This window comes from Chiloscyllium punctatum, chromosome 26, assembly GCF_047496795.1.
Source record: "Chiloscyllium punctatum isolate Juve2018m chromosome 26, sChiPun1.3, whole genome shotgun sequence".
Classification (NCBI taxonomy): Eukaryota; Metazoa; Chordata; class Chondrichthyes; order Orectolobiformes; family Hemiscylliidae; genus Chiloscyllium; species Chiloscyllium punctatum.
In genome coordinates, this window is record NC_092764.1 from 36,773,782 (window position 1) to 36,796,128 (window position 22,347).

The 22,347-nt window shown below is 39.2% G+C and overlaps 1 protein-coding gene across 3 annotated transcripts in view; it reads left to right on the forward strand.

Moving 5' to 3' along the window:
• The window catches only part of cep89 (centrosomal protein 89), a 122,083-nt gene that overhangs the window by 24,247 nt on the left and 75,489 nt on the right, over positions 1 to 22,347 (forward strand). For 2 of the 3 annotated variants that reach the window (XM_072596144.1, XM_072596146.1), the window contains exons 5-10: positions 2,746 to 2,848; positions 6,273 to 6,298; positions 10,615 to 10,669; positions 13,849 to 13,953; positions 21,111 to 21,329; positions 21,583 to 21,722. In XM_072596144.1, coding sequence (XP_072452245.1) covers positions 2,746 to 2,848; positions 6,273 to 6,298; positions 10,615 to 10,669; positions 13,849 to 13,953; positions 21,111 to 21,329; positions 21,583 to 21,722 — 648 coding nt within the window. The remainder of the gene's footprint in view (positions 1 to 2,745; positions 2,849 to 6,272; positions 6,299 to 10,614; positions 10,670 to 13,848; positions 13,954 to 21,110; positions 21,330 to 21,582; positions 21,723 to 22,347) is intronic. The other variant, XM_072596145.1, reaches the window with a different exon arrangement.

Sequence of the window (22,347 nt, forward strand, 5' to 3'; positions counted from 1 at the left end):
AATCTTCTGCTCTCCTTAGACCTTTATACTGTGTGAGTTATCAATGTATAAAACTTGGTCATCCTCTGAAATTTACCTTTTACTTGTTGACTGATGAAGGGCTTATGCCTGAAATGTCAATTCTCTTCTTTGTCTTCCTTCTCTCTCTGTTCCTTCTCTCTCTCTCTTTTTGTTCTCTCTCACAGTCTCTCTCTCCTCTCTTTCCCCCCCCCATTTCCCCTTCTCTCGCCCCTTCTCTCTCTCTTCCCCCCCCTTTATTCTCTCTCTCTTTCTCTCTCTGTCCTCCGCTCTCTATTCTCTCTCTCTTTTTCTTCCTTCTCTCTCTGTCTTCCTTTCTCTCTCTTAGTCTCTCTCCTCTCTCTTTTCTCTTTTCTCTCTTCTCTTTCTCTCTCTCTCTCTCTCCCTCTCTTTCAAACCCTCACTCTCACTCTCTTGCACTCTTGTACTCTCGCACACACACACATTCTCTCACACTGTCTCGCACACACAAGTGCTGTCTCTCAGACAGACACACACAAACCCACCATGCACACACCCTGTCACAGACTTCTACTCCATCACACTCACGTGCACACACTATCAAGCATGTTCCCCCTCCCCAAACCCCGACAGATACAGACAGACCCCAACCTCACTTTTAATGCATTGTCTGAGCTGAGGTGTTAATTTTTTTTATGAAACCTTAAGTTATCTTGAGAATTTGACTTAAAGCAGTTCTGGGATTTACATATTACTGAACTGAATACTGCAATCCATTCTAAAAGATGAAAGACTTTTAGAACTGCTGCACAGCTACCTGCTGAAGGAGCAGCGCTCTGAAAGCTAGTACTTTCAAATAAACCTGTTGGAATATAACCTGGTGTTGTGTGATTCTTAACTTGTTTTTTTCATTCCACACGAATCTGGAGAAGCAAACTGTGAAATTACCCAAGGTCATTAAACAGATTGACCTTCTTAGTGCCCATCTTACAAAACATGCCATTGCTGGTCGATCTAAAAATTAGGTGTAAACCACTTTGTATTTTTAAACTATATTTTCTTCTAGGATAGCTTTGAGGGTGTGCTTTCAGGACCATTTGCCTTATTTGTTAAATCAGATAAGTTTTTCTTTTGTTTAAAAGAGAGGTAGCCAGAGAACTTGCTGTGTTTCACTTTAAGTCTGTAACATTTGGTCTTGATTGTATTTGTTAGTTCAGCTTTTTATTATTAATTAAGGCAATCTTAGAATCAAAAGAAATTATTGTATCTTCTTGCATGTCCTGTAAATAGATCTGTACACCTGTCTGTACTCATAGAATCAGATATTATTGGTTATTTGAAACCTGTCCAAAGCTGTTTTCTGATTAGTCTTCTGATAGTTTTCTGAATATGTGCTGTCAAGACATTGGAATTTTTTTTAAGATGACCATGATGTGATTTCACCTCCAGGAGGATGTTTTATCTGATGTGGCAATTCTTATATTATTGCCCATAAAAGTAAAAATGTAGAAGGATTTGATGGAATTGAAAAATCCAACCTGCATTTATTACAACAAATGACTATGTACAAACATTACATATGCAGGTACATCAGTTTCTGGGCTGACATTAAACTAATATGTTATACACAGCATCTTATAACATGTCATGCTTCAAATGATTCTAGATTTAGATGTAACGTGAATTCTGTATATGCAGCTCTCATGCTGTGATACAATGGTGATATGATTAGATTAGATTACTTACTTAGTGTGGAAACAGGCCCTTTGGCCCAACAAGTCCACACCGACCCGCTGAAGCGAACCCACCCAGACCCATTCCCCTACATTTACCCCTGCACCTAACACTACGGGCAATTTAGCATGGCCAATTCACCTGACCTGCACATTTTTGGACTGTGGGAGGAAACCGGATCACCCGGAGGAAACCCACGCAGACACTGGGAGAATGTGCAAATTCCACACAGCAGTCGCCTGAGGTGGGAACTGAACCCGGGTCTCTGGCGCTGTGAGGCAGGTGTGCTAACCATCATGAGCATGTCTTTTAAAGGTGTACTGCATTATTGACCAAAGGCACTACACAAGCCAGCAATGTTTTCTAGTAACTAAAGCCTAAAACGTTATTTACACTGAACTTTATTTTATTCTCTGAAGAGTTCAAATTGTATACTTCAAATAATGTATACAACATCACACCACTGTACATATTTTAGCAATATGTTTCTTGGTGAGATGCCACACTCTCTCAACTTCTGGAGGAGCTGAGCAGCTTGAGAAGCATTATCATGATTTATGCATGTAATTTACCCATGTGCAGTTGCTGGAAATTTCTCTTTGCTTTATTATTTAATAATGATGCACAGTGTCTTGTCATTGGGTGCTTTTTACCATAAAATAAACATATTTAGTTATAACTCATTGGGAAGAGGTCAGAAATGGTAAAACAAAATGTTAGTGTAATTTTTCACCTTTGGTGAGAGGAAATCTTTCAAGTGAAGAATGTTGATATTTACTTGGACTATTTATTTTGAAAATCAAGGTTTTGGAGTTTTATTTTCCCTTGTGTATAGGGAGGATGTGGTATTTCTGAATTAACATAACTGAAGTTTACCTTTGGTCTATAGATTTTAAAAAAGTATTAGTTTTGAAGTCTGGAGTTCTTGGGCTTTTGATATGATTCTTAACTTTTGAAAAATTTATATTTTTCTGAATCTCATTTAACTTTCTCTTCTGTTTATCCTTTTTCTTTTATCTATTATTTACAAAGAATGAAATACCAGCATCTGTGAGCAGTGATCTGACTGACATTTCTTCCTATGATGTAGAATCTACCGCTCTGATACATGAACCAAAACCTGGACAAGTTGAAGGTAAGCAGCAGTAATTAATATTGATTTTGAAAAATATTGGGTTATACTTTTAGACCTGTGGGTGTAAACCTGAATGGTTGTAACTAGACATGTAGTAAGCAAGTCTGCTGCTTCTTAACTTGTTGCCTATGATAGTCAAACTGGTTTATTAAATACGTCAGCAACATCCCTAAATGCTTCATATATGCTAGAAGATTGGTTGAGGTCATCCAAATGTACTGTACTAATAACATCACTCAAGCTGTACAAAACAGTGTATTTTAGTGGCAATTGCAATATCTATATTCTAGGGAAGATGTATATTATACACACAATAAATTATAATAAATGGCTGAGCAAATTATAAAGTGCAAAATGAATGATACTTTAGACCAGCAATGGTAAGTTTTGTAAGATGGGCATTTCTAGAGTTAAAATCCACCTGGGCTTCTATATATTTGTGGGAGGTTTGAAGCCTTGATGTGAGCTACTTTGTAACTAACTCCTGCTCACTAATCAGCCACTGTCTCTGGTTCAGCTGGATCTTTCACAACTTTGACTCTTGCTTGACCTTGAACTTTGTTTCAGAGAGTGTTTGCTTTCAATTCAATGTTGCATATCTTCATCCCTACCTTTGCCTCCCCATTAGTAGAAGCTTTGTACGTGCCTTTTCATATATACATTGGGAGTCACCTCTAGATATAATTAATCTAGAATTTTTTTCGCTGACATCCTTTCCACCAATAAAACCCAAATTTACCATGTGTATCACATCACATATCTATCATCCTTGTTCTCAGAGATCGACTGTGGCTTTCTGTCCCACCTATATTTAAATTGTTGCTTTTGTTTTGTTATGCTTCATTGGCGTAGCTTGATAGAAAATAAGTTCTGCTATTCCTAGTGTCATTATAAAAGTTAAAGATTTTATTAAAGTTCAGAAAATTTCCAATTTACTTGTCTTTTAAACCCAGACTAACAAAGGCATGGACTAGATTTCTGTACTTCACAAGAACGACTATTTATTACAAATAAATAGATTCTAGCTACCAGTAAACAACTATGAACTGATAACATTATAAACCTCTTCCTATGCCCGCATATAGATATACAAAAAGCATCAGTGGAGGGAAACACTGGAAAGGCAGTTTAGTGGTCTCTGTTCACAGGGTTTACTTAGTTGATCCTTTTGCTTGTCAGGGCTGGCTGTTCATTGAACTCTTCCCCCTCTCAGGTGCCTTTTTTACTTTCTTGCAGGAGGCACAAAGCAAATCTCTGTCTTGCTGTGAAAAGCCACAGCTTACAGCAATTGGTGAGGTAGAATGAATTGGCTTTCTTCAGGCTTAGTGTTTATTGCTGCAGAAAAAAATGACACTACCTCCTCTTCTGGCCATTTGAAGCTTTCTGGTCATATTGTACACAACTACAAGCTATTCAGCTATTTGGGAGCCAACCATACTTGTTGGCTGACAGAGGATCTTTGTCATTAACAACTGGTCAAAACTCCATAGACCAACCAGCTACTTGTTGCTAACTGAATCTTATTTTCTACACCCCTTGTCTACAATTAACGTCCCTCACTAATTGAACAAACAACAGTGTAAACAGCACTTCTAATAAGTACTGGTAGCTTGCTTTTAAAAAGTGCAGCAATCCATTTCATAATCCTTGACTTTTAAAACTTCTTTTCCCATTTCAGTGATTTTTATGTTGAAGAATTGTTTGAGTACAAGTTGTTGTTGTGACCTTGTTCTTTGGTCTTGGATGAAGATATGGCATTTGTAGGATAATTGTCCGATATCTTATCGATCTAAATGCTTATTTTAACTATTTATTTTCAAAATACAGTACTTGTAACATACTCTCTCACAATCAATGACAGAAAGCTGTGATTATGTTTTGTGATTGCCTGTCACAATATTCAGTCTTTTTATATTGCATTATAGAAATGCCGTACAGTGGTTTATTCCATTTATTTGTAGAGTTTGTTCTAGTGCTGATAAGTATTTTACTTGAAGTTTTTATTAATTATCCTTGATGCTAATTTTCCTTCTATGACAAATCTGATCCCTTGTTTTTCATCTTCCTTTATTATAATGATGTTTGTTTCTGGAACTCTGTTTTTGCTTTTTTAAGTGTTGAATTGCACATGTTCTGTAACTGTTGCATTTGCAGATTGATCTTCAGACTTGCATCTAATTGATTATCATTCATGAAAATAAGATAGCTTGACTGTCAAATAGGTTGGCACAACTTAGGGAATGTTCAACTACAAGCTAAACAGATTTTATGCTCCAATATGTGAAACTTGAAATTGTTGTCAGATAATTTTTGTGGGCGGCACGGTGGCACAGTGGTTAGCACTGCTGCCTCGCAGCGCCGGAGACCCGGGTTCAATTCCCGCCTCAGGCGACTGACTGTGTGGAGTTTGCACGTTCTCCCCGTGTCTGCGTGGGTTTCCTCCGGGTGCTCCGGTTTCCTCCCACACTCCAAAGATGTGCAGGTCAGGTGAATTGGCCATGCTAAATTGCCCATAGTGTTAGGTAAGGGGTAAATGTAGATGTAGGGGTATGGGTGGGTTACGCTTCGGCGGGGCGGTGTGGACTTGTTGGGCCGAAGGGCCTGTTTCCACACTGTAAGTAATCTAATCTAATCTAATAATTGTAATTTTGAAAGAAGTGAAAATACTGAACTCAAAAGCATTATTTTGATTATGGCTTTGATTATAAACCACAGAATTAATTATCTCTTGGTTTAATTGACTTGGGCACCACTGCACCACAAGAGCCTGAGTAAATTAATTCTAAAAAGTTAATAACTTTGTAGTCTAACCAGCAATTGACACAAAATAATTATAATCTGAATGCTCACGTACAAGTTCCTTTCCTGTATACATAATTAGTTAATGACTTTGCTCTGCGTGCAATTAATATTGCTGTTGTTGGTCGTCCCATATAGTTAGGGTTCAGCTAGCATTTGTAATCTGTTAGAAGATAAATAACCATTTCTTTTGTATATTTTGCAATGTCTAGAATAGTCAGGTCTTTTTACTTGAGCTGAGGAACAACTTGTATTGTTTTGCATTTCTTTTCATTTTATGCTCATGTAGACCCATTTTTATTTTGTTGGACGTTTCTTTAAAACCTGTATTATGGAGTATTTGGATAGTGTCTGTACTTTGTATCTACAAGCCTTGCTGCTTGTCAGAGTATATAACCATACTTTTGTGCTAACATCCATAATTGTAAATTGCTATGCCAATATTTCCCACGCAACTGTTGGTATTATTAAAATCTTTGACTAATAGCTGGGGCTATAGAGTGAGTTAATGAACTCTCTCACCTAATGCATCACCATTTTGTGCGCAAAAAGAACTTGGTTGTATAATCTGACATTAGGGCAATTTCTTAGGTGTGTTTGAAAATCTTTTTCTTTCCTCTTCCAGAACACACTTTAGCTCCAGCATCTAAGGTAAGGAAAGAAAAAACTTAAAATGTGTTTTCAGAGGAAAACAATGGTTCTAAATGTGTAAAATATAGGAAATTGGAGCACAGGTTGGCTATTTGATTTCTCAAGCCTGCTCTACCTTTGAATAAGTTCCCGGTTGATCTGATTGTGACCTCCAATTTTCTGCTGACTCCACTACATTTCGTAACTTTTTGCAACCCAGCCTTGAATATCTTCAATGTCCTGACTACCACTGCCATGGGATATCGAATACCAAAGGTTACCTATCCTCGAGATGAAGAAATTCCTCCTCCTATCTGTTTGAAGTGGAAACCAATTGTTTTTAAATTGCACCCTTTGGTTCTAGATTACTCCATGAATGTAAACAGCCTCTCAGCATCTACCCTATCAAGGTGCCCCAGAACCTACATTTCAATAATATCACCTCTCATTCTTCCAAATTGCATTGGATACAAGCCCAACCTTTGCTTAAAAGCAACCCTTTTATTCTAGTAATCAGTCGAGTGAACCTTCTGTGAATTGATTCCGATGCAAGTATGTAAGGAGCCCAAAGCTATACACAGTAATCCATGTAGAAATTCACTAATGACCTCCTTCAATTGTAGCAAGACTTACCCGTATTTATATTCTGTTTGACTTGCAATAAAAACCAACATTCCATATGCTTTCTTAATTATTTGCTAAGCTGAAAATGTGTTGCTGAAAAAGCGCAGCAGGTCAGGCAGCATCCAAGGAGCAGGAGAATTGACGTTTTGGGCATGAGCCCTTCTTCAGGAATGAGGAAAGTGTGCCAAGCAGGCTAAGATAAAAGGTAGGGAGGAGATACTTGGGGGAGGGGCATTAGAAATGCGATAGGTGGAAGGAGGTTAATGTGAGGGTGATAGGCCGGAGTGTGGGTGGGGGTGGAGAGGTCAGGAAGAAGATTGCAGGTTAGGAAGGTGGTGCTGAGTTCAAGGGTTGGGACTGAGACAAGATGGGGGGAGGGGAAATGAGGTAATTGGAGAAATCTGAGTTCATCCCTTGTGGTTGGAGGGTTCCTAGGCGGAAGATGAGGCGCTCTTCCTCCAGCCGTCATGTTGCTATGGTCTGGCGATGGAGGAGTCCAAGGACCTGCATATCCTTGGTGGAGTGGGAGGGGGAATTGTAGTGTTCAGCCATGGGGTGGTTGGGTTGGTTGGTCCGGGTGTCCCAGAGGTGTTCTCATGAAACGTTCCGCAAGTAGGCAGCGTGTCTCCCCAATATAGAGGAGGCCACATTGGGTGCAGCGGATGCAGTAAATGCTAAATATAATTAATTATTTGCAAATGTAATTATTTGCTATACCTGTATACTAGCTTTTTGTGGTTCATATACAAATACATTTAGATTCTTCTGCTCCACAACCATTCTGAAATCTTCCTCTATTTAAATAAATTCCGCAAGTCTGTCTTGGTAGAAAGAATAAAAAACCTCACTTTGAACACATTAAACTTTTTTTTTGCCCCCACTCACCTATCCATACCCTTTCGCAAACTCTAACTGTCCTCAAAACTTGTTTTTCTGCTTCTCTTTATATCATCATTAAATTTGGCTATGATATATTTGATCCCTTCATCTGTCATTATATTAGATTGTAGATAGTTGAGGCACTAGTCCTGCTCTCTATGACACTCCACTAGTTACAGTTTGCCAACTGGAAATTACCCATCCAAAGTCTGTTTCCTGTTAGTCAGCCAATTCTCCAGCCATTGCAAATGTAAGATATCCAACACTATGAACGCTTACTTTTTGCAGTAATCTTCAATGTAGCATATTATCAAATCTATTTTAGAAATCCAAATGCACCACATTTTCATCAGTTCTGCTTGTTCCATCATTAAAATACTGGAATAAGTTTTTCAGACTCTATTATTCTTTGACAAATCCATATTGACATTCTGATTGTATTATAACTTTTTAAATATCCTATTACTACCTCCTTAATAATAAACTCCAGCATTTTCCTCATGACAGATATTAAACTAATTGACCTATGGTTTTCTACTTTCTGTGACTCCCTTTTCTTTAACAGACATGTTATATTGGCAATTTTCCAACCTACTACAACTCTTCCTATGTCTAGAGGATTTTAGAAGATTACAAGCTATGTTTCCAATATCATTTCAACCGTTTCCTTTGAGATTTTAGATGCAGGCCATCAGGTCCAGAGTATTTGTCTGTTTTGATCCCAGTAGCTTTCCTATTACTTTTCCTTTAGAGATACTGATTGATATAAGTTCTCCCATCACCTTTTAACTTTTAATTTTTTACTATTCTTGTGAAACAGTTTTGTCTTCTACTGTAAATACTGGTTCAAAACACTTATTCAAAGTTGCTGTAATCTTTTTCATTATTAATTCACCAGACTCATTTTCTCAAAGCAACCAGTGTTTACTTTAGCTACTCTTTTCCTTATAAAGATGTCTGTTCATTGTCTGTTTTTATATTTCTGGCTCGCTTTCTATCATACTCAAATTTCTCCCAGTGTATATATTTTTGTCATCCTTTGCTGGTTTGTAAAATTTTCAAAATATAATTTTGATAGCAATGCAACATTTAAAACAGTAAGTCTTGCTAAAAATATACAAAGCACTATTAAACCACATTGAATGCTGTAAACAGATATGGGCTCCTTATTTAAGGAAAGATGTACTGGCGTTGGAGGTAGTCCAGAGAAGGTTCACTAGATTGATCTAGGTATGGAGAGATAGTCTTATGAGGAGAGGTTGAGTAGGTTGGACCTGTACTCGTTAGAGTTTAGAAGAATGAGAGGCAATTTTATTGAATCATACAAGATTCTTAGTGGACTTGAATAGGTAGATGCAGAAAGATTGTTACCCCTTAGGTGAGTCTAGGACTGAAAGACACAATTTCAGAGTAAGGGCGTCACTCACAGAGTTAAGGAGGATTTCTTTTCTTGGGGGTTAATGATTTTGTGAAATTCCTTATTTCAAAGGGCTCTAAGGCTGATGTAAATGAGTTTTTATCCATAAAGGAATCAAAGATCATGGTGAAAAGTTGGGCATTGGACGGGCTGGAAAACCTATATCTGCTTTTACATCATGTGGTTTTATGGTCTTTAGAAGATCCTTTACCATAAAAAAAATTAATGCTAAATAATTGGTTGACTCCAGAAAATATGCATCCTAGATTAGATTCCTTACAGTGTGGAAACAGGCCCTTTGGCCCGACAAGTCCACACCGACCCTCCAAAGAGCAACCCACCCAGACTCACTCCCCTTCACCTAACACTACGGGCAATTTGGCGTGGCCAATTCACCTAACCTGCACATGTTTGGACTGTGGGAGGAAACCGGAGCACCCGGAGGAAACCCACGCAGACACGGGGAGAATGTGCAAACTCCACACAGACAGTTGCCTAAGGCGGGAATTGAACCCAGGTCTCTGGCGCTGTGAGGCAGCAGTGCTAACCACTGTGCCACCGTGCTGCCCACTACAGTGTAAATTCATCCAGAAACTATCCTTATCTTGACCCCCCCCCCTCCCCCGCCCAGAGTAATATTTAACTCCTATCCTGACCCCTACTATAATTATATCCCTTTTTCTTTCCCCTAGTTGGATGACCCCCTGTATCATGGTGCAGTGATTAGTTTGCTCATCCTCCAGCGATCTTTGCTGTCATCCACACAAGCTGAAATAACATCAAACTTTGAACTATATTGAGCAAGTGCGAGGGTTAAGATTCCATGACTGTTACCTTTTAGATTCCCAAACCTACCTCATTCATAGTCATAGCCTCCTTTCCTTACTCACAGACCAAATCTGAAGCACTTAACGTGGCTGGTGTGACTTACTTCTGGAACAAAGTGACCTGGTACTCCAGTTCACCAACTCTGAGTGGAAATTCCTCAAACTGCAGATGCTTATCGGAGAAGCGGTGGTCATAATCATACTGTTATCTAACAGTTCCCACATTATACAGCTGCAGCACTTAACTGGAATGCTATAAATCTTTTCTCAATTTTCATCCTCATTTATATTCTTATCAGCGCAATACAAATCTGCAATTTCTCTAAACATATTATAATAAATGAGTTAACACATTTTTGAATGAAAAGAACCCAATTATTGAATGATAAAAATGATTAAACAACAAATATTTTAGAATATGTCTCTGTCCAATGACCATCTCAAATGGTTTGAAAGTTGTGAAAAATATGTAATATTGTCATATAGAAGTACTGTAGAGGTAAGGGGACAGATTATAGTAGTTCAAACAGTAAGGAGGAAATTGATTTTGACAAAAATAATTTTAAGAATAATATTAATTTTGATTCCAGGAGCATCGAATAATTGAAAAGCAACAGACCATTCCAGAGTTCACCCCGGTCCCAGGTACTATTGCGAGACAATAATTTTGTACTTCACAATCTTGGTTTTATCAGATGCCTTGCAAGCTATTGGAAGCTGTTCAAGTGCGATAATGGAAAGTATTTTCAATACTAATCAGAAATAATAATTTAGTAATTCGAAAGAAATATCTTATTAAATTAATTAGAAAATTATACTTTGATATAATAGGCAGCCAGACTGTAGAAATGTAAGTTATTGCAAATATTAAAGTACCTGGTGGCCAGAATATGAAGACAAACTGTATTAGATTTTTAAATGCTAAGATTGGTTTTGTTGTTTACGCAGCAGAGGGAAGGGGTTGCCAACAAAGAAAATATTGACCAAGTGACAGCAGGTCCAAAAAGAAGTTTTAACAAGCAAACATTTGCGGGATAAGCAGAAAGAAGGTTGGCTGAGAGGAACTGGAGGATAGCTGAAACGAATTTGGGAGCAAGATATTTTAGAGAAAGAGGGATGAGCATTGATATAGTCAAATGATGGAGAAAACATTACAGAAACTAAGATGGAATGGAAAGAACATCCAAAGCATTTCATAAGTGAGGAAGAAATACGGAGTAGAATTTGCAGAAACCTTTTAGATATACAGTGATGTGGCAGGATAGAGCCAATTTAGAATACAGGCGTGAAGCTGGTGATGGCTCTTGCTATTGATGTGGAACAGTATTTATGAAAGTCCAAAGTTGGAAGCTTTTCATGAATAGACTCATCCCACATCACAAGCACCTCTTGCTTACAACATATGTCTGAAATTAATGGAGTTATTGTACAGAGGGCTAGAGGGTTTAAAAAAATGGATTGTAAGAGTTGCTGGCAAGGCCAGTATTTTTTTGTTCAATCCTAATTGCCTTTGAGAGCCTCAGTTCAGGAGTTGCAAGTACACGCTACTGTTAGAAAGTGAGTACTAAATATTTGCTTAACAACAATGAATGCACAGCAATATAGTGACTGGCTTCGTGCCCCCATGCATTTGCTTTCTGTGTCCTTTTGGATGGTAGAGGTTGCGGGTTTAGAAGTTGCTTTTGAAGGAGGATTGGTGACTTCACCATTGTGCATTGGTGGTGAATGGGGTGCTGATCAAGTGAACTGTTTCTTCATATGAGAAGAGCAGATACTGTACCTGAGGCTTACATTGAGTTCCATTGCATTAGCATCCTGACACCAGAGTGGGAACATAGGAGCTGGGGTGTGGAAGTTAGGGACAAGATGCAGAAAAAATGAGGACTCCAGTGAAATGGTTAATGCACCCTAATTTGAATTTGACTTTCCCACTGTAAACTTGAAAACCTGAATGTGAGTATATAGAACATAGAACATAGAACAATACAGCACAGAACAGGCCCTTCGGCCCACGATGTTGTGCCGAACTTCTATCCTAGATTAAGCACCCATCCATGTACCTATCCAAATGCCGCTTAAAGATCGCCAATGAATCTGACTCTACCACTCCCTCGGGCAGCGCATTCCATGCCCCCACCACTCTCTGGGTAAAGAACCCACCCCTGACATCTCCCCTATACCTTCCACCCTTCACCTTAAATTTATGTCCCCTTGTAACACTCTGTTGTACCCGGGGAAAAAGTTTCTGACTGTCTACTCTATCTATTCCTCTGATCATCTTATAAACCTCGATCAAGTCACCCCTCATCCTTCGCCGTTCCAACGGGAAAAGGCCGAGAACTCTCAACCTATCCTCGTACGACCTACTCTCCATTCCAGGCAACATCCTGGTAAATCTTCTCTGCACCCTCTCCAAAGCTTCCACATCTTTCCTAAAGTGAGGCGACCAGAACTGCACACAGTACTCCAAATGTGGCCTAACCAAAGTCCTGTACAGCTGCAACATCACCTCACGACTCTTGAATTCAATCCCTCTGCTAATGAACGATAATACTCCATAGGCCTTCTTACAAACTCTATCCACCTGAGTGGCAACCTTCAAAGATCTATGTACATAGACCCCAAGATCCCTCTGTTCCTCCACCTGACCAAGAACCCTACCATTAACCCTGTATTCCGCATTCTTATTTGTTCTTCCAAAATGGACAACCTCACACTTGGCAGGGTTGAACTCCATCTGCCATTCCTCAGCCCAGCTCTGCATCATATCTAAGTCCCTCTGCAGCCGACAACAGCCCTCCTCACTGTCCACAACTCCACCTATCTTTGTATCATCTGCAAATTTACTGACCCACCCTTCGACTCCCTCCTCTAAGTCATTAATAAAAATTACAAACAGCAGAGGACCCAGAACTGATCCCTGCGGAACTCCACTTGTAACTGGACTCCATGCTGAATATTTACCATCTACCACCACTCTCTGACTTCGACCGGTTAGCCAGTTTTCTATCCAATTGGCCAAATTTCCCTCTATCCCATGCCTCCTGACTTTCCGCATAAGCCTACCATGGGGAACCTTATCAAATGCCTTACTAAAATCCATGTACACTACATCCACTGCTCTACCCTCATCCACATGCTTGGTCACCTCCTCGAAGAATTCAATAAGACTTGTAAGGCAAGACCTACCCTTCACAAATACAATATATACTTGCTTATTAGAGACATAGGCAACTTGTTGCCTCAAATTGATAGAATATTGCAACACTGAACATTAGAAGGGAAAGAGTGTAAAAGAAGTTTTTCATAAACATAATGTCTTTCACAAAGGGGGTTATTATTAAGCATATTGAAAGGTCATTTAAACCTCTGTTCTTTGGCTGTAATTAATTCAGTTGTTCATTCACTTCTGTCTTCCTCCTCTTATCGCTCCCTTTCTTATGCAAACTGAAAATCCCTCCTTAGCTCTAATAAAGAATGCACGCCTTAAAGATCATAAATATTTATAGATGGTGTGGTTGCATCTTGTAACAATATCTTCTCCTGCTTCTCCCTCATTGTTGTGTTGTGCATGCCATCATACCTTTGTGAAAAAAAATCTGTTAGAGCTGTTGTGACATTTAACATGTACTTTTTCCATTCAACCTGGTGACTCTAAATTGAAAAGACTTAGTTTTCACACAATGGAGCTGGCATGTGATTGTTAGCTTCTTGCTATGTGTTATAGAGAGCTGTAATTTACTCTGATTAAGGAAAAGTAGTCTTAAAAGTCTGAACAACAGAGATACAGCTGTTGCTTTTGATCGTCATCTGTTCTTTAAAAGGTTTGAAGAATACCATGATTGTCGAAGACCTCAGAACACCATCCACTGTAACTCATAAAAAGAAGAAAATAAAGGCAAAGCTAATTTCAGAGGGGTCCAAGCAAGGTGGGAAAGCAATTTGAATCGTTAAATGTTGATTATTAGTGCCAGTTGCTTTGTGGTAGATGAGCATTTGTATTGATTTTGCTTTGAATATATTGTTGAGAATGGACAAATAGACCGCATTATTAACTGGGAAACCTTAATTTTCATTATTCAACTATGGGTAGTGAGGCCAATTATGATGCAGTAGCTACCACTGACTTTGAATTAATTAGCAGAGACCAGAGATTGAAACTTGAATTATTCTGGTGTGAAAATGATGGAATATGTTGTCTTATTCAACGTGTTTTGCACAGGATCCTGAAATTCCTTCATGTATAAATAGTAATAAGTAAATTCTGGCTGAGCAGCTGAAGGCATGGTGATGCAATGATTAAAATTGGGAAGGCTCAAGAGACTGCAAATAGAAGAGTGCATGTATCTTGGAGGGTTGTACAGATGGATTTGCTAAGTGAGACAGAGCAGCCAGACCATAGAGCGAATTGAAAACAAGGATGTTGTTGCACCAGGAACCAGTGGAGGTCAGCAAGTAAAGGGGAGAATGGGATTTGGAGCCTGGTTCATAAAATTAAGAATTTGAAGTTGTTGGACATTGCATTGATTTTATTTGGAATAATACAATATATTTCACATATTTGTGTTGAAGACAAATAAGGCATTCTTGGAAGGATAATTGAGAGGTTTCTGCAACGGTTGACTATTGAAAAATCTTTTCAAACTGTGTGGGTAGTGGGAGTACTTGCATAACTATTAACGACATCACTTTAACTGTCTTGAGAAAATAATTTCAGCAGTATCGAATGTGCAAAGTTAGTTTTGCCTTTCTTGTATTGTACTTTGTTGGTATTGTTCAGAAATTAATGACATCTGTCCAGTGGAGTGAGCAAGTTTAAGTTTTGGTGGACCTTCAATTGGAGCTAACTAGCATCTGATTTGTGGCAGAGTGTTCAACTGGTTTGAAGTAGTCACCATTATCTTTCTCCCTGAAAACAAATTCAGTATGCCATTGTTATAAGTAGTCATGAATATTGAATTAAAATACAGTAAATGATTTAACTAACACTTCTTTCCAAGTTGTTATTTGGAACGTGCAACATAGAACAGTACAGCCTGGGTACAGGCCCTTGACTCATGATGTCTGCACTGACCATGATGCTATTCTAAACTGCCATCAACCTGCATGTGGTCTGTATCCATCTGCTCCTTAGCTGTTCTTGTGTTGGTCTAAATGCCTCTTAAACGTCGCTAAATTATCTGCTTCCCTCATCTGTCTTGACAGCTTGTTCAAGGCTGCCATCTGCGTACAACAATTTATTTCACACACCTGCTTTAAATTGTCCCCTCTCACCTAAAACCTACACCCCCTAGTGTTTGACATTTCCACCCTGGGAAAAATACTCTTGACTATCCACTGTATTCATGCCTCTCATAATTTATGTACCTCTATCAGGTCGCTCCTTGGCCTCTGACGCTCAAGCAAAAGCAATCCAAGTTTGTCCACATTCTCTATATAGTTAATACACTCCAATTCGGCGGGTCGGTGTGGATTTGTTGGGCCGAAGGGCCTGTTTCCACGCTGTAAGTAATCTAATCTAATCTAATCTAATCTAATCCAGGTAACACCACTTTTGCATCCTTTTCAAAGCCACCACATCCTTTGTTTAGTATGGGAACCGGAACTGCGCACACAACTGCAAATGTGACCTAACTAAAGTTTTATTCAGCTACAACGTGACTTGCCAACTTTTATACTCAATGCTCTGACCAATAAAGGCAAGCAAGCTGTGTGCCACGTTTTGGGAGCTGTGGACATGTACCCCAAGATCCCTCCGTATATCAGTGCCCCAAAGAGTCTTGTCTTTTACTGAATGCATTTCTCTTGCATTTGATCCCCCAAAATAAATCATCTCACACTTGTCTGGATTAAACTCCCATCTGCCAGTTCTCCGCCCAACTTTCTAACCAATCTATATCCTGCTATATCCCTTGACAATCTTAATCAGTATTCACAACTCCAACAATCTTCCTGTCATCTGCAAAATAGCTAATCAGACCATCTAATTCATCCAAATCATTTATGTATAATTTACACACAACAGAGATCCCAGCACTGATTCTTGCTGAAAGTCATTAGTCACAGACCTCCAGTCAAAAAAATCCCTCCACAACTACACTCTGCCTACTATGATCAAGCCAATTTGGTATCCAGCTAACCATGGATCCCATATGACTTAACCTTCCAGACCAGCCTATCATGAGGGACTTAGTGACCCTATTTAAACAACTACTAGTCATCTCTCTCTGTGAGAGCAGCCCTGTGGTCCTCCAAGACTATGGAGACATTACATTCCATGAAGCATCCAAGGAGCAGGAAAATCGACGTTTCAGGCCAGAGCCCTTCACCCATTCCTGATGAAGGGCTCCGTCCTGAAACGACAATTTTCCTGCTTTTCGGATGCTGCCAGACCTGCTGTGCTTTTCCAGCAACACACTCACAACTCTGATCTCCAGCAGCTGCAGTTCTCACTATCTCCTGGTTGATTTCAACCTAACAGAGAAGCCTCTTCCAAAGATGCCTACCTTGAAGAAGTTCTCCTCCTCTCTCTACAAAGATCTCAGTGAGTCCCTCTCTTGCTGTACCCCCCAGGTCCTCATTCCTGATGAAGGTCTCCGCCCCAAAATGTTGATTTTCCTGCTTCTCAGATGCTGCTTGACCTGCTGTGATTTTCAAGCAACACACTCTCAACACGTTACATTCCATTACCTGCTTAACTTGGATGCTAGATTTTTGTCATTTATGCACAAAAAAAAAGAACATTACAGCACAGGAAGAGCCCTTCTGCCCTCCAAGCCTGTGCCGATCCATATCCTTTATCTAAATCTGCCACTTATTTTCTAAGTTAAAATCACACAACACCAGGTTATAGTCCAACAGGTTTAATTGAAAGTAATAGCTTTCCACGTGGTTGTGATGAAGGAGCGGCGCTCCGAAAGCTAGTGCTTCCAATTAAACTTGTTGGATTATAACCTGGTGTTGTGTGATTTTTAACTTTGTACACCCCAGTCCAAAACTGGCATCTCCAAATCATGACTTATTTTCAAAGGATCTGTGTCCTTTCACTCCCTGCCCATTCATGTACCTGTCTGGATAAACTTTAAATGACGCTATCGTTCCCGTCCCTACCAACTCCACTGGCAACACATTCCAGGCACCCACCACCCTCTTCGTGAAGAACGTTCCACGTCTATCTCCCCTAAATTCTTTCCTCCTCTCTCTTTGAACTCGTCACCCCCAGTAATTGAGTCCTCCAATCTGGGAAAAAGTTTCTTGCTATCCACCCTGTCTACACCTCATGATTTTGTAGGCCTCAATCAAGTCCCCCTCAACCCCCTTCTTTCCAATGAAAATAATCCTAATCTGCTCCATCTCTCTTCATAGCTAGCGCTATCTGTACGAGGCAGCGTCCTGGTGAACCTCCTCTGCATCCTCTCCAAAGCATCCACATCCTTTTGATAATGTGGCGACCAGAACCGTATGCAGTATTCCAAATGTGGCTGAACCAAAGTCTTAAACGATTCTAACATGACCTGCCAAGTCTTGTACTCAACACCCCCGTCCGATGAAGGAAAGCATGTCGTATGCCTCTTGACCACTTTACTGACCTGCATTGCCACCTTCAGGGAACAATGGACCAGAACACCCAGGTCTCTCTGCACATCAATTTTCCCCAGAACTTTTCCATTTACTGTATAATTTGCTCTTGCATTGCATCTTCCAAAATGCATCACCTCGCATTTGTCTGGATTGAACTCCATCTGCCATTTCTTTGCCCAACTCTCCAATCTATCTATATTCTGACAGTCCCTTTCACTGTCCTCTCCTCCATCAATCTTAGTGTCATCTGCAAACTTGCTAATGAGGCTCCCTATACTTTCCTCCAAATTATTTATGTATATCACAAACAACAATGGTCCCAGCAACTCTGTAGGTCTCAATTTTGAGAAGCTGCTTCCACTACTACTCTCTGTCTCCTGTTGCCCAACCAGTTCTCTATCCATCTAGCTAGAACACCCTGGATCCCATGCGGCTTCACCTTCTTCATCAGCCTACCATGGGGAATCTTATCAAACGCCTTACTAAAGTCCATGTATATGACATCTACATCCCTTCCCTCATCAATCAACTTTGTCACTTCTTCGAAGAATTCTATTAGATTTGTAAGATATACCTTGCTTATACAAAACAATGCTGCCTATCACTGATAAGTTCATTTCTTCCAAATGGGTATATACCCTATCTCTTAGTATCTTCTCCAGTAGCATCCCCACCAATGACGGCAGGGTCACCAACCTATGATTACCTGGATTATCCCTGCTACCCTCCTTAAACAAGGTGATAACATTAACAATTCTCCAGTCCTCTGGGACCTCCCCCGTGTTCAAGGTTGCTGCAAAGATATCTGTTAAAGCCCTAGCTGTTTCCTCTATCACTTCCTTCAGATCCCATCCAGACCTGGGGACTTGTCCACCTTAATGCCTTTTAGAATAGACAGCACTTCCTCCCTCCTTATGCCAACTTGACCGCGAGAAATCAAAGATCTATCCCCAACCTCAACATCCACCATGCCCCCCTCTTCAGTGAGTACTGATGCAAAGTACTCATTAAGAATCTCATCCATTTTCTCTGACTCCACGTATATCTTTCCTCCTTTGTCCTTGAATGGGCCAACCCTTTCACTAGTTACGTTCTTGCTCCTTATTTATGAATAAACGGCTTTGGGGTTTTCCTTAACCCTGTTTGCTAAAGATATCTCATGACCACTTTTAGCCCTCTTAATTCCTCATTTCAGATTGGTCCTACATTCTTGATATTCTTCCAAAACTTCATCTGTCTTCAGTCGCCTAGATCTTATGTCATTTTCCTCTTAGCTCGTCTCTCAATTTCATCTGTCATCCATGGTTTCCTAATCTTGCCATTTCTATCCCTCATTTTCACAGGAATATATCTCTCCTGAACGCTAATCAGTCTCTTTTTAAAATTCTCCCACATACCAAATGTGGGCTGCTCCTAGCTCCTGCTGAACTTTGCTATAGTTGGCCTTCCCCCAATTTAGCACTCTTCCTTTAGGACCACTCTCATCTTTGTCCATGAGTATTCTAAAACTTATGGAATTGTGATCACTATTCCCAAAGTAATCCCCCACTGAAACTTCAACCACCTGGCTGGGCTCATTTCCTAACACCAGGTCCAGTATGGCTCCTTCCCAAGTTGGAATACTTACATACTGCTCTAGAAAACTCTTCAGGATGCTCCTTACAAATTCTGGTCCATCAGACCTTTAATACCATGTGAATACCAGTCAATGTTGGGAAAATTAAAATCTCTTATCACTGCCACCCTGTTGCTCCTACATCTTTCTATGATCTCTCTACAAGGACTCCCAAATCCCTCTGTGCAGCTTTTTGCAGTCCTTCCTATTTAAGTAATATTCAACTCTATTAATCTGCCTACCCAAAATACAAAATTGCGCGTTTTCCCACATTACATCCCACCTGCCCACTCACTTAACCTATCTATAACACTAGCACTAGTTATAAGTTTGCATCTTGAAAGTGCCCCTTTATCCAACTCTGTCTTCTGTTAATGAATTCTCCATTCATGCTAAATATGACCATCTTAAGTATTTGAATGAGTGATATCCTTTCAAATGTCTTTTGAAAATCCAAATGTATTACATCTGTTGGTTTCACTTTATCTAACCTGCATGTACCTCCTCAATGAACTGTGATAAATTTTTTTAGATACAGTTTCCCTTTTATGAAGTCATGGTGAATCAGCTTGATTGCATTATGTACTCCTAAATGCTCTGCTATTACATCCTTTTATAATAGACTTGAGCATCTTCCCAATGACAGAAGTTAAACCAACCGTCCAAATGTTATCTGTATATTTTTGTCTACATTTGGGGAAAAGAGTGTTGCATTGGTAGTTTTCTAATCCACTGGGATTTTTCCAGAATCTAGAAGTACTTTATCTCTGGAAGATTACTACCAGTGCATCCACGATCCCTGTGGCAATGTCCTTTGAAATCCGAGGGTGCAGCCCATTAGGTCCAAGGATGGGCATTGTATGTATGTATTTCCACCCCAACTTTGGCCCCTTGATTATTTAGTATTTCTGGAATGCTATTCATGTCTTCTCCCTTGAAGGCTGATGCAAAGTATTTATTCAACTCCTCTGCCATTCTTGGTTCTCTGTTATTATTTCCACAGCCTCATTCTCTCAGGGATCTGTGTTTATCTTAGCTTCTCTTTGCCTTTCTGTACATTTAAAGAAGCTTTTACTGTTTGTTTTCATAATACTTATTAGTTTGTTCTCATAATTTATCTTCTCTCTCTTAAATTCTTTTTGCTCATCTTTTGTTGACTTTTAAAATTTTCCCAATCTTCTGGGTTGCTTTTAACCTTTGCCACATTGTATTCTTTCAATTTGATGTTACTCTTAACTTCCCTGGTTAACCGTGGTTGGTTTATCCCCTTCATTAGGATCTTTCTGCCTCACAGGGATATATATTTGATGTGAGTTAACTATATTCTTTTTAATGTCTGCAATTGTTTCTCACATTTTGGCGACTCCTTTCCCAGTCCATTCCAGGCAACCCTGCCTTCAACCCTATATGATTAAGTTTATTTAATTTTAATACAGTTGTTTCCATCCCAAGTTTCTTGCTCTCAAACTGAATGCTAGATGTTATGGTGATCACTCACTCTAAGATCATCTATTAAACTTGCATCATTATACATTGCTAAACCCAAAATAACCAGATCCCTGGTTGGATGCACACTTATTGTTCCAGAAAGCTGTCCTGAATACTCTGTATGAATTCTTCCTTGTGGCTTCCATTGCTAATTTGCAATGCATATAGCATTAACATCGATCTAAAAATTATTTGAATACAAATTGGCACAATTTGGTAACACAAATTTGCAGTAGAAGAGAAGTAACTTCATTAAAGCTATGTAAAATAGGAACATGAATTAGCTTTACCTAAAATTTTAATTTAAAAGGATTTGAAATTTTTCCATTGGTTTGCATTACTAGGATATTGATTCTCTTTGTTTTGGTATATTAACTTAGTGTGGTTTTTGTGATACCACAGATTTAACAGTTGAAGCTAACCAAGAGCTGATAGAGATCCGAAAAGAGCAGTTAGAAGAACTAAAAGAAAGAAATCAGACATTGGCTTCTGAAAATCAGGTCATTGCCCATCAGGCTCACAGCTTGATGCAACAGCTGGAGGGGATGAAGCTTAAAGTGGAGCAACTGCAAAAAGAAAATCATAAACGACAAGAAGTTGACAATAGCCAAGCAAGGGAAGGTTGGAAATATCATCCTGCTTTTAATAATGTAGCAGCTGCTAAACGATTAAAAATCTAACTTCAAGAATCAACTGTTTATTGGAAACATGTATTTATGAAATGCATTACACTTTAATTCTTCAGTTGCTGATTCATATCTTTTGAGGATAATAGAAATCTACTTTCATCCTTAGGAAAGTTTTTGAAACCATTAGTTTGTGAATTTGATCAAATATCAAAAGCATTTTCTAACTTTCTATTTACCTTTCCTAGATGAAAAAGCAGAACTGCTTTTACTTCAGCAGCATGCTCAGGAACTAGTGGATGAAAATGATGCCTTGAAGATGACCATCCATCGCTTAAATGTAGAACTTAGCTGCTACCAAACCAAATACAGACCTGTACATAGTGAGGTAAAAAACATACTAAAAGTGGAATCTTTTTCTTTTTAATCAGAAAATGGAAACAGATCTTTCGGTCCAACGAGTCTGTGCCAACAAAAATCCCAAATTAAACTCGTCCCACCTATCTGCACCTGGCCCATATTCCTCCAAACGTTTCTTTTTCATGTACTTATCTAGATGTCTTTTAAGCATTTTAACTGTACCTGCATCCACCACTTCCTCTGAAGTTCATTCCACCCACTATGTAAAAAAAAATTGCCCCTCATGTCTTTATTAAAATTTTTCTCCTCTCACCTTAAAAATATGCCCTCTATAGTCTTGAACTTCCCCGCCGTAAGGGAGAAAAGAATGTTTCAGCCCAAGGCAAGTTTCCAACCAGCAATTCCATTCATCACTAAGATTCTTTCTTTTAAAGTTGACTCGTCAGCATTGACTTCAGTAACTTATAAGTCAGTACCTCTCCCCACAACGCCACCGCTTAAATTTACTCATAAATTTGAATTCATGCTGTTGCCCACACTTTACCCAAAACTGTATATGTATGCCTGACAGCAAATTCAATGCTTTGTTATGAATATGCAACCATTTCAATGTTTAGCTCTAAACAGTCTGGTTTATGCTGTGTTCCCTGACC